This window comes from Bombus flavifrons, chromosome 2 (assembly GCF_040668555.2).
Source record: "Bombus flavifrons isolate JBK064 chromosome 2, iyBomFlav1_principal, whole genome shotgun sequence".
Classification (NCBI taxonomy): domain Eukaryota; kingdom Metazoa; phylum Arthropoda; class Insecta; order Hymenoptera; family Apidae; genus Bombus; species Bombus flavifrons.
This window is the reverse complement of record NC_138443.1, coordinates 4,406,732-4,426,874: the sequence shown is the minus strand read 5'-3', so window position 1 is coordinate 4,426,874 and position 20,143 is coordinate 4,406,732. Positions and strand designations below refer to the sequence as shown.

The 20,143-nt window shown below is 38.0% G+C and overlaps 1 protein-coding gene across 1 annotated transcript; it reads right to left on the bottom strand.

Moving 5' to 3' along the window:
- Positions 1-7,112: 7,112 nt before the first annotated feature.
- On the bottom strand, positions 7,113-10,992 carry LOC138189650 (farnesol dehydrogenase-like). Its single transcript, XM_069131733.1, has 5 exons — positions 10,645-10,992; positions 10,247-10,292; positions 8,407-8,536; positions 8,047-8,181; positions 7,113-7,525 (listed from the first exon to the last, which is right to left on the bottom strand). Exons 1-5 carry the CDS (start codon positions 10,940-10,942, stop codon positions 7,466-7,468), a joined length of 669 nt encoding a protein of 222 aa, XP_068987834.1. The 5' UTR covers positions 10,943-10,992; the 3' UTR covers positions 7,113-7,465.
- Between the last annotated feature and the right edge of the window lie 9,151 nt (positions 10,993-20,143).

Genomic DNA, 20,143 nt, shown 5'->3' with positions numbered 1-20,143 from the left:
ATCTTGTCATGTCAGGTTTGAGGAGAATGCGTTCCCCTACAAGAGTGTTAAGATGGATACGAGTAATATAAAAAGGAGATTCTCAGAATGGATATGGGACGTAGAAGATTTTGAACTTGAAAGGGGAGTTGACCAGACTGACGTTGAAATACAAAGTGATGGTAAAAATGATGAAGGGGAGACTGACTATTTCATGGACAATTTAATGAGTGAGAATAATCGGGGGGAGGTTGTGAGTGTACCGACTGTGCCCAGGAGGTCGGCAAGATTACATAAGCCAAAGACGTGTGATAGTTGCGCTCATGTTGCAACCGTTTGCAAAACTCAAAGCATGTATGTATCTGTGAATGTGTACGAAGCCCTGAGGAGACCAGATGCTCAAAAGTGGACTGATGCAATAATGAAGGAGTTAGACAATCTAAAAAATAAAGATGTGTGGAACATTGTGCAAAGACCTTTGAATAGAAATGTTATAGACTATAAGTGGATGTTTGTCATAAAGAGAGACCCTGATAGATATAAGGCTAGGCTTGTAGCTCGGGGATTCTGGCAGAGACCTGATGGAGTAGATTACTCAGAAACCTTCAGTCCAATAGTAAAACGCAGAACTCTAAGAATTCTGCTTGCTCTGTGTGCAGAGAATGAGTGGGCTTACGAGCATATCGATGTGGAGTGTGCATATCTCAACAGTCCTCTGGGTGAGGATATATACATAGAGCAACCAGAATTTTTTAAAGTTCCAGGGAAAGACAGGACTTAATATGTGTGCAAACTCAAAAGGAGCCTGTATGGACTGAAGCAAACCGGGAGAATGTGGTTTAGATACATCAATATTATTGTGAAAGGTATGAGTCTGAACCCATGTATGAATGATCCGTGTGTATATGTGAATGCGTCCAAAGATCTGATTGTAGCTGTGTATGTGGATGACATTCTTGTGTTTGGAACGAAGGATAAGATTGAAGTGTTCAAAACTAGAATTAAGGAGAAATTATATGTTAGGATGCTGGGTACAAATACTCAATTTCTATCCATCTACCTGAGTAAACCAAACAGTACCACTGTCGTATTTGATCAATCCGTACAGATAGGTCAAATGCTGGATCTGTTTGACATTGCTCATGAGGTTGGAGTGTCAACACCGCTAGCTAAGGAGTGTGAAGCCAGTTTTGACATTGAGTGTGATGAGTCCTTCGATAATAAGTTGTATGAACAAACTGTGGGGCATATAATGTATGTCGCAACTGTGAGTCATCCTGATGTCGCGTGTGCAGTAGGGAAATTAAACCAAAGATGCGCAAATCCGACTGTATCCGATTGGAAAGCAGTGAAGCGAATTTTTAAGTACCTGCTAAAAACCAAAGACTTGAAGCTAGTGTACCAAAGGACAGGGCAACCTTTGAAGGTGTTTTGTGATTCAGACTTTGCGGGCTGTACGGTAGATAGGAAATCTAGGAGCGGGTATGTCTTCATACTTGCTGGTGGTACAATATCTTGGTTGTCCAAGAAACACCCAATTATAGCTCAATCGATATGTGAAGCGGAGTTTGTGGCGATACAAGAAGCAGCAAGGGAAACTGTGTGGATTTCCTTACTGTTAAGGGAGTTAGGTCAATTGTCATATTACCTTCGTCCTTGCAAGATTTTTTGTGATAACATCGGGGCTATTTCATGGTCCAAAAATGAAGTAGTTGCTGACAGTTCTAAGCATGTCCAAGTACGTTATTTTTATGTTAAAAACTGCATGTCGAAGGGAATATTAGATTATACATATATACCTAGTCCTGAGAATGTTGCTGACATTCTCACCAAAGGCTTAAATAGAGTTAAAACTCAACATTTTACCAAAGCTATGGGGCTTGTAGAAAGTACGATCAAAGGGGAGTGTTGAGAGAAGTTAAGTTGGCATGATCGCTAGTTACTACAAGCTAAGTTGGTACGACTTCTAACGACGCTCTTTTGTCTTAGAAGTCGACCCGTGTTAATTGACTAAGTGTATCCTGTGTGTTAAGGCATGTTGTTGGAGAAAAGGCGGAGAAATATAGAGAGAAAAATCGAATCTGTGTGAATCGATTAATTATCAATCCCAAACCTACATCAATTAACACTTTTATCATATCCGTTATAAGAACTCCAGGACTAATGTTCTATTGAAATATAAAAATAAAACGATATGAGAATTGCTTGTGCTTTAAGTACATGGAAGTATACCCTTGTAGTTTAAAAAGAGATTTCGGGCTTTTGCCCCTACCAATCGCGGCCACTTCAGGCGTCTCATAGCAACTAACTACCTAACATGCAATCTACGGAGTGCTCAGTTTTAATGCAACGAGTTGAATATCTCAAAACACAAAGTGTTACGTCGCCTAAAACATCGGCGCTGCAGCTCTCGCGACCGGGCAGCCGATGGCCTGCGTAGCGTCATTTCGACCCTCAATAAACCTAAGGACCAACCATAACTTTTCTCTTTCATTGTGTACACATGTATCTTCATTCAAATATTCTTCAATTAAAAACATGGAGAAAGCAGGTACGCACCCGTTAGGAAAAACCGAACATCTATCTAATAGAACAGGCTGGGTTTTCCCATGCACAAGGTCACTCACGAACCACGTTGGTCGGAGGCTTCCTACTCATCACTTCTCCTACGACTCTAGGAGGGTCAAGTCGAATACTTCTCCTACGACTCTACGAGGGTCAAGTCGCAGACTTCTCCTGCTACATCAGGAGGGTCAAGTCAACTTACTTCGTCAACATCGCTAGATCAAGTCAACTTACTTCTTCTACATACTACAACGTCGAAGTCTAACATCAAAATCTCACGTCTATTAAGTATCCTCGAGTGCTACGTCCACTAACATACGAAATTCGACTGTACGAACCTTGCTATACTATTCATATCTATCTCATCTTCGTGCGACAAGCTGTTATCGACGATTTGTATCTACTCAACAGTGTAGTTTAAGTGTTGGAAATATATATTTTATAATTCTGTGAATCACAGTGTTATATAAACTTAATCACCCCTATTATCCTAACGGAAATCAGGGGATCGATCAACTCGTGGTGTCGATTAGTATAATCGTAACGGGAATTTACGACTCCCGTTGACGTCTCTCCTCGCGACTGCGTCTCCCCGCGATTGGTCGAAATTACACAAAGTAAAAAATACATAAAGGTGTAATACGAAAAATACAGAAAGTTATAGAGAAGCTGATGTTGCGATTCTGGTAATGATCGCGATTATATTTTCTTTATGAAGTATATTCGATACAGGAATTATAGTTATAACTATAGCTATACGTCCGCTCTCCTCACCCCTCCACCACAGTTGCATTAGTCAGTGCAAACATTCGAATTACATTACGTAAAGATACGTAATAAATACCTATAGTGACTAGAGTTAATGATTGTAATTCCTAGTCAGTTACTAATGTTTAGGAACAAACATTGTCGCAAAAAAGTAACAATATAAAAAGTAGCTCTCTATTCTATACCATCTCGAAAAGCTATTCTAGCCAAATGATCGTTACATGTATTTGCTTTAAATAGCTAACTCATGTTTAACATAACTGTTACATGTACTATACCCATAAAATAGTGATAATCCATTCATGATGAGTTGGCTATTACGATTTCTTTTAAAAATTTTTCTGCTGTGAGCGCGTTTCTTATATGTTTTAACCGAGGAGAATGACGGGTACATGTTGTTGTTAATTTATAATAAAAGATTTACTTGAAATCTTGAATAATGGATCGAACGTATAACTCCATTATAATATTCAATTAAGATTGCAATATTTTCCAATGTGGCAATTCTTCAATTAATGACATAACATTCAAGCGGAACTACCAGCGAAGGGTAGGAAAGGTAAGGAGATTACATATTGTAAAATTACCACTTTGTTATTTTGTTAATGATGAATAGACCACAGATTTGTATGTGTTTATGAAAAATTTCGAGATGTAAAAACACGCTTTATCTAATATTACAAACCGCTTATCTTGATACATACCAATTCTACCGATTACTTAGATACACGCAATTTCAGCAATACTACTTGATTGGCTTTATCAATTTTACTGATAGACATATCACCGTTCCAGTGCTACAATGACGCAAATACGAAGCACTTTTTCAGGATCCGAAAGAAAACAATTTCATTTAATAAAGCTTGCAATTAGGTGATAATGTATATGTTATATAATATTAAGATAAACAATATTTTTGGTCTTCTCTAGTTACTCTTAAGTATGTCGTGTAACTATATATATATATATATATATATATATATATATATATATATATATATAACTAATCTGATAACAATGACAGTCCTCCTAAAGCAATACTGTTAAAAAAATATCACCATTGGTGATTTATACAAATATATGTCAAAGCCCTTGAAGATAATTACAATGTCTTCATCTTTCTCCTTGATCCCTATAACATGTAAGACTAGTAGTACCCTAGAAAGTTTCATATAGTTAGAGGAAAAGATTACCGCTAGATCGTTTGCAAATACATAACAGGATTTCAGTCGCGTCATAGGAATCACTAAATAATGGTCATATTTAAAAGCACTGGATTTGATTCTGTAATGAAAGAAGAATACATGCATGCATATATTGAATTGTTTGTATATTAACTTCTATCATATTTCATACATAGACACCAGAAGTATTCAAGTAATGCTTACTGAGATATTTCACTTTTTGTTTATTCAAAACATGATAACGTGTATTTTAATCGAGTAATTGAGGCTTATGTCGTAACATTTACTTTTCATATTTGAAAAGTTCCAAAGACAGAAATTTGATAAGGTAAGATTGATTCGCTAGAGGTATTACATATACAAGGTGTTCGGTAACTGATAATACAATCCAGCAATTCTAATCGTAAATTTCGTATTGAATTGATCCAACTTCCACTTGTGCTCTTGTATCCATAAATATGAGTGTTACAAGTTAAGACTGTCAGCACCGTGACATGGTATTTTATGAAATACGGTTGCAATCGTATCAGCAGATATGCTATCTAAAGTGATGCAAAGTCAGGGTTCCTGTGACAAGGTTAGAATTATCGTCTGTGAGGATGAATTTGATGCGAAGTCATGGCAGCTCTAGGGAAAGTCACGTACGAGCGCCTCTGGCGCAACAAAAAGAAGCCCAAGGAGGCGAGTCCTAAGTTAACGAACAAACTCGATCCGAAATCAGGATGTAAGTATAATTATGTATTTCCTAAGTACGCACGCCACGTGGCATTATCATAAACAGTTATAAATGATAATTGGTAACTATGATATTTAATCAATGAATTTGTTGTCAAAACTATTTTGTTCGATCAAAACATTTATTTCGCCGCTCCAATTCACACTATGGAGAACCGCAAAGAAAGATGCATGACATTAAAATTCCTTACGGAACGCCACAAAACTCCGAAGATTATAAGAATATCAAGATAGAATGCGTGCACCAACTGAAAAGAATATGCATTGGACAGGAAATGGATAGAGGTACTAGATTTTACAGACACTAAAATTTGCAGACAATCAATTACTACATATTTATGACAGTTTAAAATCTCGACGAAAAAAATAAGTATTACCTGCGAACCAAATATAACACAAGCAAGTACTTGCACAACAGTATTTTAACACGTGCATTTGATCGTCGTCGTTCGCGGACAGTTTCAGGAATCAAGGTCGTCGCAGATCGGCGATCTTCGGACGGTTCCGCGAACAGCTGCGCGCCAGTAGGAAAAAGTCTATATAAGATTGTCACGAATTTCATGAATAGCCATTAGTTATTTCATAACTTTATGGTGGACTATAAGGTTTAAGTACTTAAGACTACTGGGTACAGCTAACACTCAACAGATACATATAAAAAAGGGAAGAAGAACAAAAAGTTCAACAGACGCGCATTCTTAACAGTAACAGCATTTATGTACAATTCAAATGGCAAATAAAAATATAGTGGAAGTGGATTGGATTAGGGCTCTGGGAAGGTCTCGTATGTAGCCACTTCACGCGGTAAGAACTGCCAGCTGATATTTGTTTTCAGAAATTAATCTGTAGAAATCGATGCCAAGCTAAAGACAGCGTAAGACGTCGCAAAATGTATACGTACCAGTTTTAATTATGTGATAAATATTGTTACGTCGGGCGACCCTCTACCTAGACCAGGCCATACCCCGCGGGCCAGACGGATACCAGAGTCCGCTCATCCTTGCTGCGTACCCTCAATAGTCTTAAGGACCAATCATAAATCCCAGTAATTTGCTAACTAAGGTCCTGCAGACCCAACAAATATCTTTTTTCTGAATCACTTTCTAAAGACTATTGTCTACTACGGCTTGACAAGGGAAGGTTAGTTTTTCTCACGTACGATGCTTCCTACTAGCAACTTTCTATCGAGGACGGCTAAGACTCTTCCCAGTCCACCAACCTTCGTTTATCCAATCAGAAGCAATGTATACTGCCCTCACTTTCCTAGCCAAAAATGTCATGAACAAATCCGATGATCCCGTGCGCTAGACACACTCATCGCTAGCTTTCCTCCGACACAGCATCGTCACCCAACTTTACTTGTCCTACACCGCTAGGAAAGTCAACTACTTCTTCTGCGACATCAGGAGGGTCAAGTCAACAACTTCTTCTACAACGCTAGAAAAGTCAACATATCAGTAACGGGTTAATCAACTATAACAAAACTCTAGGAGCCTTGCTCTATCCTCGACGAATATTGTGCCAGTGTATCGCGTCTCTATACGCTAACACATTGTAGACGATATATATTACAAGCAACGGTGTAACTTAAGTGGAAAAAATATATAATTTATAATTCTGTGAACCACAGTGTTATACTAACTGAATCACCCCTATTATCTTAACGGAAATCAGGGGATCGATCAACTCGTGGTGTCAATTATTATAATCGTAACGGAAATTTACGACTCCCGTTGACGTCTCTCCTCGCGATTACGTCTCCCCGCGACTAGTCGAAAATACAAATATATCTAGGCTAAGTCTATTGTACGCACTTTACGCACAAAGAGGTACTTTTTTATATTTAAGGGGAAAAATATAAAGCTCCGTTTTCTAATCAATTTCTTTATTAAATAGGATAATCCATTTAACAGTGTCCAAAGTTCTACTCCATAAAACATTCCTACATACATCTTGATTTTACCATATTGCATTAAGATTCACAATCGTTCTGATGAGGTCATCGGTTCTCACATTCCTTTGTATAAATGGTAATAAGCTGATAGTAGTAATGATGTAAATACAAAACGTTAATCGAATATCTAACAAAATATGTCTTCAACTACTCTGATACTTGCAAGGTAGGAGTAACACACTGATTTTTGCGCCATTGTACATTGATATAATGATGTGATCGGGCGTGAAGTTCATTAAAATCGGCATGTTACAGCATTTAAGTAATGACTAACTGTGAGTCAATCCCGCTGTGGGAAAATAAATCCCGTGCCATGTGGTATTACTGTGATTTCCGATATCTGCGAACAGTATTTCTGATTATTGAAGTTAATCATTATAGTAACAATAATAACGTTCACATAATATTGACATATGTTCTTAATTGAGAAAGGAGGAATTCTATCATCCTATAATAACAAAATGGTTACTTTCACATATTATAGAAAGAAATATAAAAATTGAATGCATAGAAAGAAATAAAAGAAAATATCAAATAAGTAAAATAATGGAACATAAGTAAATAGAAAAACAATAAAATAGGAATGAAGGTAATTCAATAATCAACTGTATAAAAAGGGTTATCTAGCTCTACAATTGTTATACGAATTATATGAATTAATATAACGACGGAGTAAATAATATTTTTTTATACAGATATCTTATATTAGGAACGAAATAAAATGAGTACAAATGCGGGAACGTGGGAACGAAATTGGTATAAAGGAAATTAAAGATGTGGGTTAAAATGGATGCCGATAATCTTACTAAGAGATGTTACAGTGTGTATGTTGTTGTAGATAGGTATTTTATCTATACATACCTCGACCGTTTCCGGTGTTCCTAACGCGTAGATCACTGCTTCAGCAATGTCTCCAACTTTTAATATAAAATTATTGCTCACGACATCTTGGACAACTTTTATCATATCCGTCATCACAGCTCCGGAGCTGATGTTCTATTAAAATATAAAGATAAAACCATGTGAGTAAGTAAATCATAGACAATTTTGTTGAGCCAATTTTAATTATAGAAATAACAACGCTATCTATCAACGCCATCTATTAGATTTAAGTTTTAAATGTTCCCACACCTTCGAAAATTTTCATTTTCTTGTCTGTACGTATGGACTAACGATGGCATTAAATAATATACTATTCATATGTAAATAACGAGCTGTTACCGTGATTTTGACGTTCAGCTTGGCCACGTTTATTTCGTGACGGAGTTCTATCCCTAGAACTTTTAAACCGTATTTACTAGGACCGATGCCGATCGGTATGGCTATAGCTTCAAGATATAATCCGGCTACGCTATAAATATGAATTATATTTGAAAATGTAATAATTTAATCAAGCTGTCTGTGCAAAATTAGTATAATTGGAAACAGTATGGTTTAATTTGGAGGAAAGTACCCTCATCATGAATTTTAATGAAACGTTTTTAAAGTTACAAACTACGAGAAAGTAAGCAAATGTGATAGACGTTTCGTTTGTTTTTATGCTTTTTTATATATTTCGGATGTTATGTATGTATCGATAGAAGTTATATCTATTGAGGAGACTATGGAATATAAAAATATAGAGATACGGAGTGATATTAGCATATTACTGAATTTATTCGATAAATAAAATCATAATTCGATAAATCAATCTATATCTGTGAGACATGCAAATATTCTTTATTTATTTCGGCCTTACATTGTATTAAAAATGACCTTCTCCCCGTTTTCTCTGTGCCTGATATGTCTATTATAACTTTTTTAATAATTCTAATAATATGTTAGGAGAAGTGTTCCATGAATTTAATTCAAATTTATTCTAAAATGAAACAAATACTTTCTGACAAACGATACTTTACATTATTTAATGATTTCAGTAGTTGTAATTGTTACGTCGCCTAAAACATCTGCGCTGCATCTCTCGCGACCGGCCAGCCGACGGCCTGCGTAACGTCACTTCGACCCTCAATAAACCTGAGGACCGACCATAACTTTCTCTTGCATTCTGTACACATGTATCTGCATTCCATCCGTCGTCCTGAAAGCTTTCTTAAGGCTAGAAATATTTGCGACGCACATCTGGTTTTTTAGAGAGGTCCTTGGGTTTATTAGGCGCAATCAAAAATGCGGAGAAAGCGGGTACGCGCCCATTAGGAAAAACCAAACATCTGTCTAACAGAACAGGCTGAGTTTTCCCATGTGCAAGGTCATTTATGAACCACGTCGGTAGGAGGACTCCGACTCACTCCTTCAGGTTTCAGCATGGGTCACAGCCAATCGACATCGCGGATCGTTGCCCTCACTTTTCCTGACGAACAGCGTGAATAACGAATCCGCGTTCTTCATGCAAAGGGCACACCCACACCGAGCTTTCTTCCGTGCTAGCCTAAGGGCGACAAGTAGTAGAAAAACAACGTCGACGTGTAGCATCTAACTCTCCCGTCCACTAACATACGAAATTCGATTGTACGAACCTTGCTCTATTATTCGTGTCTATCTCATATTCGTGCGACAAGTTGTTATTGACGATTTGTATCTACTCAACAGTGTAGTTTAAGTGTTGGAAATATATATTTTATAATTCTGTGAATCACAGTGTTATATAAACTTAATCACCCCTATCATCTTAACGGAAATCAGGGGATCGATCAACTCGTGGTGTCGATTAATATAATCGTAACGGGAATTTACGACTCCCGTTGACGTCTCTCCTCGCGATTGCGTCTCCCCGCGATTGGCCGAATTAACAGTATTTAAGCAAATATGTACAATATACATAATAGAATATATTAAACAAAAACGTTATTGCCACGAATAGAGTTTGTTTCGTAGTGTTCAATATAAGAGTTATGTGTCTTGCTGTGAATCATTTTATTATAACAACCGAAACTATATATTTAGATTTAAAAAAAAACAAATAAAATTGCAAAGGATGAAAAGCGACATAAAGTAATATATAGCTTCAAGCAAAACAGTGATTTTGTAAATTACTGAGGGGATAAGTATAAGTTATTATAAGTACCTGGAGATATTAATTATATGGCATTTTTTCATAGATTTAACTGCTTCTAATTAAATTGCTGGAGCTATCAAGTTAGTATCAATGAGTTTACGATATTCTTCAGTTTTTGAGTCTAAAACACAATGTTTATAATTAGATCTTACAAATACAAATATACATATTATTATCTATCTAAATTACAGTAGAACTTCGATTATCCGAACTAATTGTATGTAGAATGTTGAAATTTTTTACACATTACACGAATTATATACATACTTTTTAATTATTTTTATTCTTCCAAGTTTTCTAAACTATTAAATTTCATATTCTTTTTAGAGTTCTTTTTTGCTATGGTTTATACCATCTACTACTATATTCGTAAAACACCATATATCGATATGAATAAATATTTTTACCGACAATAGGTGTGGAAATAAGAACTCCAGCATTATTCACTAGAATGTCAAGGCGACCAAACTTTTCGTCGATCCATTTGAACACCTTAAGAATATCTTCTTCGTTCGTTACATCGCACTCGATCGGGAAAAATTTATCCCTTCCAATTTCTGCGGCAGCTTCGTGAAGCTTGTTTATTCTTCTTGCTAAACCAACTACTTTAATGCCATGGCTAGCCAGAGCTTTCGATATAGCGAGACCGATACCTCCGCTCGAGCCAGTCACAAGTGCTACTTTTCCAATCCAGCGATTCATCATTCGTATTGCCGTGCTACAAAGTCACTACGCGTGGAAGTATACCCTTGTAGTTTAAAAAGAGATTTCGGGCTTTTGCCCCTACCAATCGCGGCCACTTCAGGCGTCTCATAGCAACTAACTACCTAACATGCAATCTACAGAGTGCTCAGTTTTAATGCAACGAGTTAAATATCTCAAAACACAAAGTAAAAAATACATAAAGGTGTAATACGAAATATACAGAAAGTTATAGAGAAGCTGATGTTGCGATTCTGGTAATGATCGCGATTATATTTTCTTTATGAAGTATATTGATATAGGAATTATAGTTATAACTATAGCTATACGTCCGCTCCCCTCACCCCGCCGCCAGAGTTGAATTAGTCAGTGCAAACACTCGAATTACATTACGTAAAGATACGTAATAAATACCTATAGCGACTAGAGTTAACGAGTCTAGTCAGTTACTAATGTTGAAGAACAAACATTGTCGCAAAAAAGTAACAATATAAAAAATAGCTCTCTATTCTATACCATCTCGAAAAGCTATTCTAGCCAAGTGATCGTTACATGTATTTGCTTTGAATAGCTTTTTTTTGTATATTTACGTGGAGGAATTCCGCACGGACGCCAGACCGCTTCTGGGGAAAGCAGCGTGGTAGTGTCGGACTCCAACCGACTAAAACCTCTACGATGACCGTCCCGGCTGCGATCGGGAGATGCCCGGGAACCGGTGTGAGCGTCGCAACGGGGCCTCCCCCGCGCGCCTAATACCGCCGCTTGATGGAGCGGTGTGTAGCCATTGTCACACCGCGCCTCCGTCGCCGGTGTAACGCCAATTCACATTAGAGACCAGGCCACACACCGCGGACAAGATGGCACCCAGATGTCTGCACATCCTTGGCGCGTACCTTCAATAGTCCTAAGTACCCACCAGGGGTCTTGGAATTTTCATAGTTAAGGTCCTTCGGACCAAGCGAGTATTTCTTGTCTTAGATTTCCTTTACGTTTATTTTCTACCATGTGTTAGCATAGAAAGTTGGTTTTCTTCACATCTGGTATGTTCCGTTAGCAACTTTCTCGCGAGAGGGGCTAAACCCCTCCCTGGTCCACCAACCGTCTTATTAGCCAATCGGAGACGGTGTCTACTGCCCTCAATGAATTGTCATCAACAAATCATATAGTCCCGTGTCCTTAGACACACCCACCCCTAGCCTTCCTCAGACACAGTATCGTCAGTAAAACTCACTTATTCTGCATCCTCAGAATAGTCAACGTATCTTTACCGGTCTCTACCCTTATAACAGTCGCGTACTTAACGTATCATTGTAACTAAGTCTTACATAACGTGGTTGGAGTGAATTGTGATTTATGTTAGTTCAGTGTGTATTACATTGTGCTTGCTGAATTCATAATAGAGTTTAATTAAAACAAAATTAATAGTTGTGTTACGACTCAGCTATTTTTACTTTATCACCCAACCCTCAAGTTTACGTGACAGCGGTCTCGTTGGACATTGTCAACGGGTTCAACACCATATTCTGTGATGTTTTTTTTAAATTTTTCTTTATTGAGCCGCCAGCGCCCAAGCCCGAACCCCACGGGGAGCGCGGCGGGCCCAGCGCGCTTCGCTAACGCCACACGGAGTTCCCAGGCGATCACCCATCCAAGTATTATCCGTGCCCGGCGCTGCTTAACTTTCGTGATTTGACGGGAACGAGCGATTTTTCTTTATTTTCTTTTTTTTTTTAAAAGTTTATTTAAACCAAGATACAATTTTTAATTTTAATTAATTGAATTTCGATAAGATGTGTTAGGCAAAAGTACCGATACGCGACGGTACGACGTAGCCATACTATATTATGTGTCGGCGTTTTACATTTTTTGTGTTTTAAATCTATTCTTTAGATTTAAGCCGCTGGGGAGCGGAGCTTTTATGTAATTTTGTAGTTGGTTGATTTTTTTGTCCTGAAAACTTGGTCGCAAAACAGGTAGTCTACATTTTGGGCGCTGTATGACTTTGGGGGGAGGTGAGATAATAGGGAGGGGCGGGGGAGGGGGATGTCAAATAGGTTTATTTACAATATTTACAGATATTTACAATTACACCTGTGTTGTAGCCGTAGATTATAATCGGTCTGATTAGTGCTTGATAGCACAGGATTTTTACTTGACTGTTGAGATGTTTGGAGTAGAATAATCTTTTTGTTCTCCAGAATGCTTTACTGGCTTTGGAGAGTTGGATTTGGATGTGCTGCTTATAGTTTAATTTATCGTCTATGTTTATACCTAGGTATTTTACGCAGTTTTTATGTGGTATGAGCTCCCCTTCGTTTGCTTTTTCCCTTAGCTGAAATTTTCTGCAGTGTTCCCTTTCTATTGGACCGATTTTGCTTGACCTGGGTCTAAACAGTATGGTTTCGCATTTGTTTGTGTTGGTTTTTAGTTTCCATGTGTTGTAATAATCGTTAATTTTCTCAAAAAGTTCTTGCAGTTCCGTTTTTATTGTTTTGGTTTTGCGGCCTGTTACGTAGATGATTAGGTCATCTGCGAAGGCTATGGAGCGTTTATGGGTGGATGTATTGAGATTAAAGAAGTTTAGTAAGTCACTATTGTAAATACTGAAATGTAACGGGGAATTTACTGTGCCTTGTTGCAGACCGTTTTTTATGGAGAATTCTTTGCTTGATGTGTGTGAACCTTCAGTCATTACGAATGTTCTGCTTGTGATCATGTCCCAAACTATTTTAATTAGATATTTGGGAAAGTTTTTCTTGATAAATTTGTATATGAGACCTGGGATCCAGACTGTGTCGAAAGCTTTTTCGAGGTCTATTAAGCAGGCGGCTACTCGTTGTTTTGCGTTTAGCGCCCAGCAGATGTCCGACTTAAGTTTGTTTATTGCGTGAATTGTGGAGTGTTTGTGTCGGAAGCCAAATTGATTTTCTGGGATTATGTCATTTTTTGAGCAGAAGGAGGTGAGGGGGTTGTTTATGATTATTTCAAATACTTTGCTTATGTTGGGGAGGAGACTTATGGGTCGTAGGTTTGCGGGTGATGAGCCGTCTTTATCTTTTTTTGTTATAGCTATCAATTTGGCTTTTTTCCATTTTGGGGGGAAATATGTGTTGTTTAGTGCATTGTTGAAGAGTACTGTGTAGTACCATTTTATTTTGTTCGGTAGGCGCTTGAGTAGGATGTTTGGGATGCCGTCGAAGCCGGAGGATTTTTTGTTGTTTAGTTTGGAGAAGATTTTGTTTAGTTGATTGTAGTTTGTGAAGTAGTTTATTTCTGGTTCCGGTTGTTTGGGATTGTCTGCGGTGTTTTCGTTTGAGAATGTGCTGACTGTTTTGTTTAGCGTTATGTCTTGTTCCATTTCATTTTTGAGTTTGTTTGTTTCGGCGATGATAATTCTGTTTAGTTGTTCACGGCCCATGTGTTCGTTTTGTGTGTGTGTTTTGGAAAAGTGGGTGCCGATAATGTCTAGTTTTTCTGTTGTTTTGGCTATTATGAAATTACCCTCGGTGTCTTTGATGGTGTTGAGTGTCGTTATACCTGCTTCTTGGATGAGGGAGGCTTTTCCTGGAGGCAATTTGAGAGGTGGGATGGGGTTTTGTCCTTTTGGCATGAGGATTTGATTTATTTGTGGGAACATGTTGGCTGTGTCGTTTTTGGAGATGTTTTTTATTTTGTTTGTCCAGTAATGGTTTATGGAGCTTTCTCTTCTTTCTTGTTTATTCTTGTTTCAGATGTGTTTTTATTTCGTATAGAAGGTACTTTAGAAATTCTAATTCTTCTCTTTTGTCGTAAGAATAGTTGAATTTTATATTGTTAACTTTGGAGAGTATGTAGCTTTTCTCTCGTTGTAGTTCTTATTGTTGATATAGGGCTCGCATGAATTTTTTCGTTTTATGATTGGCACGGATTTTTGGAGAGCGATTTGTGCATGTTTTTCTATTTCGACTAAAAATGAGTCGATTTGACTGTTTGTTAGATTGGCATTGTTGTAGATCTTTAGGTCGCGGTTCTGTTCGAGTATGTTTTGGAATTTTTTCCAGTCTGTCTTTTTGTAATTGTACCTGGGTGCCTCGGTCTGTGTTTCGAGTGTTAGGAGGACCGATGTATTCTTTTTTATGTGAAATACTAGGGCGTTATGGTCACTGTCATAAGCTAAGGTTTTAAGGGTGTTATTTAGACGTAGGTTTTGAAATTTTAGTCGCGCATCTGCTAAGCATATGTCCAGGTATGAGCCTCCTTTTGGGTAAGTGGGTAGCTCGGAGCTGTATAAGTTTGTTCTGAAGTGAATGCTTTTATTGTCTAGCCAGTTTCTAATGAAGTTGCCTCTCGTATTGTTCATTTCGTTTTTCTAGCTTGTGTGTTTTGCGTTAAGGTCGCCTGCTATTATATAGTAGTTTTCCATAGGTTGCGTAGGCTGCAGTGATAAATAGGTTTTCCTTATCGCTTATTTTTATTTTTATGATCGTTGTTTCTAGGATTTTGAAACTTGTTATTTTGTCATTTAGAATTGTTTTATGTTTTATAGGGTTTTTTATGAGGATTGCTGTTCCTCCTCCTTGGCCTGCGTTCGGTCTGTCTTGTCTTATCATGGAGTAGTTTTTGAAGTGTACTTTGTGTCCTTTATTTAGTTTTGTTTCTAAGATGAGTACGATGTCGGGGGTTTCTTTATTTATTAGGGTTAGCATACTGTATCTTTTGTTATTTGAAATTAGGGAGTTGGCATTTATTGCAATGGCAATTATTTTCAGATGTTTTAAGTTTAATTTATGTTTTGTTTATGTTATGATGGCGTCGAACCTTTCTTCATGCGTTGATAGTGTTGTTTTTATATCATTTAATTGCATTTGATGTTTTTTTAACGCTTGGAGTATGCTTTTTTTAAAGTCTTCAATGATGTTTATTATGTTTAGATGGCGGGTGTTATCGGATGTAGTTGGGCTTTGGCCTGGGCGCGGATCTGAGTTTGTTATTTGTGGTGTGTCTTCGGTTGTTTTATTTTTTGTTATTTGCTGTTTCACTACGTCCGAGAACTTTTGTTCTGGGACGTATTTACGGCTAATTTGGGCAATTCGTTTTGCCTTTGTTTCTTTGCCCTTTTTTATTTTTTCTGCTAGGTTTTTGCGTAGTTCTACGAGTTTGGGGCACCCCTTGTATGACGCTGGGTGTCCGTAGTTTTTGCAGATTACGCAGAATATTTTGTCCTTAGTGACTGCGTCTTCTTTTTCTATTTTGCAGTCGCCTGGGCCATGGGGCTCTGTGCATTTTACACAGCGATAGTTTAGGTTGCAGATTTGTGCAGTGTGCCCTAGTCGCTGGCATTTATGACATTGAATTATGTCATCCTTTCTTTTTATTATTTTTTCCCATTTTATCTTAAAATAGTTAAAATGGTTAATTTTTAGTAGATTGCTTATATTGCTGTGAGGGGATAGTTGTATTATATAAATTGGGAGCAATATATTGTTCTCCCTTGATCTTTTTGTCGTGAACCGTGAGACTTTCGTAAATTGTACGTCGTCTATTTGTAATGATTGTAGGTCTACGAGTATTTCTGTTTCAGTGTAGCTGTTGTCTAGTTCTTTTAGCAAGTATGTGTGGTGTTTTTCTGTTTTGGGTGTATAGGTATATAAGGTTGTGTTTGCTGCAAGGAGTGTTTCTTTAGCTTTGTGAAAGTCGGGTATGTTTCGGAGGTAGAGCGCATGTTTACCTGTGTATATCCTTTTAATGTGGAAGTTTTTGATGTTTGACACTTTTTCTATGAGTGTTATTGTGTCTTTTGAGTCTTGTGTTGTTATAATGATGGGTGGCGGTTTGATTTCCCTTGTAGTGGTAGGGGCGTTCGTATGCTCATCCGCGGTGTGTCTGCTGGGGTGTCCGTTCCGTGTCCGCCCCCCCCCCCTTGGCGATGATATTGGCGCTGGGCCTCCAGGGTTGTTCGATGAGGCCTGTCGCCTCTCCGGTGATGAATGTTTTGGCGATGTGGTGGGACTGTGTTTACCCATTTTGCCTCGTAATGTGTCATTTTTTTTTATTTGCTCTAACGTTGAGCACGGCGTTAAGTAATTTGTTGGTCCCTGTTGGGGTTGAGATTCTGGTTCGGTTTGTAATATGTCGAATCTGTTGCTGGTTGTAATTGCTGGAGGTGGGGTTGCTCTTATGGGCCTCATGATTGTGAATTCCGCAGCTTTTTCTTACTGTGTGCAGAGAATTTCCTCGTTTGCGTTTGCTAGTCTTTTTGTCATGGCAATCAGATTTGGTTGTGGATTGAGTTTCCGCGTCTTTTGCGCGGAAAGTCTTAAGCTATTGTTGATTTCTACAGCTGATTTCTGTGCGTTAATTTTTCTTTTTGTTTTTGTTTTTTTTTTTTTTTTTTGTTAAGTCTAAGGCGGATTCCGTTTTCTTGCTTTTTGCTTCATTATCGGTGGCTCCTATTTTTTTATATACCTTAATTTTGTTTTTTTTTTTTCTTTTTTTATGATTTTGTTTTTTAGTTTTGTTTTATGGCGATGATGTCACTGCAATGTTTTTCACTGTTTGACACTTTTTTTCACTTTTTGTCACTTTTTCTTTCTCCTATTTGAGAGTGTTAGTTTGCTTTGACGCGCGCACTGTCAGGACCTAAGCCTGATGTCCCTTTCTGGGCTGAGAGGTCCGTCCTGTTCGGAGGTTTACGGTCAATTGGACAGGAACGAGTGCACTCAGCGCGGCCAGGGCGTTGGCTGCTTTAAATAGCTGACTCATGTTTAACGTAGCTATTACATGTACTATACCCATAAAATAGTGATAATCCATTCATGATGAGTTGGCTATTACGATTTCTTTTAAAAATTTTTCTGCTGTGAGCGCGTTTCTTGTATGTTTTAACCGAGGAGAATGACGGGTACATGTTGTTGTTACTTTATAATAAAAGATTTACTTGAAATCTTGGATAATGGATCGAACGTATAACTCCATCATAGTATTCAATTAAGATCGCAATATTTTCCAATGTAGCAATTCTGTAATTAATGACATAACATTCAAGCGGAACTACCAGCGAAGGGTAGGTAAGATAAGGAGATTAAATATTGTAGAAGTACCACTTTGTTATTTTGTTAATGATGAATAGACCGCAGATTTGTATGTATTTATGAAAATTTTCGAGATGTAAAAACACACTTTATCTAATATTACAAATCGCTTATCTTGTTACATACAAATTCTGTCGATTACTTAGATACACGCAATTTCAGCAATACTACATGATTAGCTTTATCAATTTTACTGATAGATATATCGCCGTTCCAGTGCTACAATGAAGCAAATACGAAACACTTTTTCAGGATCCGAAAGAAAACAATTTCATTTAGTAAAGCTTGTAATTAAGTAACAATGTATATGTTATATAATATTAAGATAAACATTATTTTTTGCCTTCTCTAGTTACTCTTAAGTATGTCTGTGTAACTAACACTCTTATCGTTACTCTTACGAAGTGCGATAGTCAACAACGAATATATATATATATCTTTTTTTTTTTTTTTAAGACTTTGAACGAGATTGGTCAATAAGCTGTGATACAAAAGGTACACAGAACTCACTGGGCATTATTTTAAACATGAAATCGTGTCGCTTGTCACACAGTTTTCTTAAGTCTATGTTACAATCATTTTACCTTGCGCTAGTGTTATTTTACACTACTTTATACCTTATACTTTGTACTTTACCACAGTAGCCATATTGTATGTTTCATACATAATTCGATATTATAATTCTAGCGTAAGGCCGTGAGTATACATAAGAACGATAAGCGATAAGTCGTTCGATAGGCAATAAGCGGTAAAGCAGCAAATCGAGCACGGCTGAGCAGCAGAAAATAATTCAAACCTATATCATCGACTAAGTAACGTCTGTGGATTTATTGTATGTAAGGAATAAGTCATATAGCAGTTAAGCGACGAGTGTCTATTCGCTTAGCGATGCCACGATCTATAACTTTAATTTATTTCATGACACCCAAACATCTTTTGCTGCTTGTCGCTTTTTACTCATCACGGCCATAAAACGCTACTCAATTTTAAGTGCCGACTTATTCGACCGTCAATTGTGACCTCGGCGCCTTGGTAATACGTTCACTGTGACTCCCTGCGCCTTAGTAATACGTCCACTGTGATCTCCTGCGCCTTCGACCGTCAATTGTGACCTCGGCGCCTTGGTAATACGTTCACTGTGACTCCCTGCGCCTTAGTAATACGTCCACTGTGATCTCCTGCGCCTTCGACCGTCAATTGTGACCTCGGCGCCTTGGTAATACGTTCACTGTGACTCCCTGCGCCTTAGTAATACGTCCACTGTGATCTCCTGCGCCTTCGACCGTCAATTGTGACCTCGGCGCCTTGGTAATACGTTCACTGTGACTCCCTGCGCCTTAGTAATACGTCCACTGTGATCTCCTGCGCCTTCGACCGTCAATTGTGACCTCGGCGCCTTTGTAATATGTCCAGTGCGATGCCCTGCGCCTTCATACACCCAACGCAGTAATATGATCCAACAAACTGAGATCCACCCGTGTACGAAATCGAAAATGATCTGTCGTGTCGTTACGGTCTGACTGGTAAATCACAGAATGCAACTAGCACTTCGAATACAAATTATAACGCTACTAATTTTAGTTCTCTTTCATTTCCTTGCTTGTCAAACCTCCGAACAAAATTTCGTTGTTGAAATGGACCCTTGACTTATTTGGAACATTTAATTGAATGGTAAATAATATCAATTACGTCGAGTCTAATGTTGCAAAACGCAATATTTTAGTTACACACGAGGACGTGTGATAGTCAGGATGGCCGTGTCGGAGATGAAAGGACATCGGAGCCTTCCCTTTGGAACCCCGGGAAAATCCCTTAATACCGTAATCTAGATTCTATCATAGGCGTAATTAAACAATTATCGTCTTTCGATCCGATTGTATTTGTTCGAGATTTGTGATAATGAGCTTGGGTTCGAGGCGACAGCCAGTCGCCGAACGTAGCCGCGGTCACGGGATGAACGCTTTGCCTAACAAAGGTATGAAGTAATTCTATAGCTCTCCTTAAAAGAAATATCTCTGGCGACACGCGACAGTAAACATTCCAACGGTCTCTGTCCCGTGGCTCGCCACACGTAGACCCTATTCTTCGAGTAAGATGATTGCCAGATGTCGATGTGTCTCCATAGTACGTGATC

Excerpts from the sequence above, each read along its gene's own strand:
- LOC138189650 (XM_069131733.1), bottom strand. The coding sequence starts at position 10,942 with ATGATGAATCGCTGGATTGGAAAAGTAGCACTTGTGACTGGCTCGAGC. Across the intron at positions 10,293-10,644 it reads TATTTCCACACCTATTGTCG|AAGCAGTTAAATCTATGAAA; the intron begins GTAAAAATATTT and ends CAATTTAATTAG. Across the intron at positions 8,537-10,246 it reads CATATAATTAATATCTCCAG|CGTAGCCGGATTATATCTTG; the intron begins GTACTTATAATA and ends TCATATTTATAG.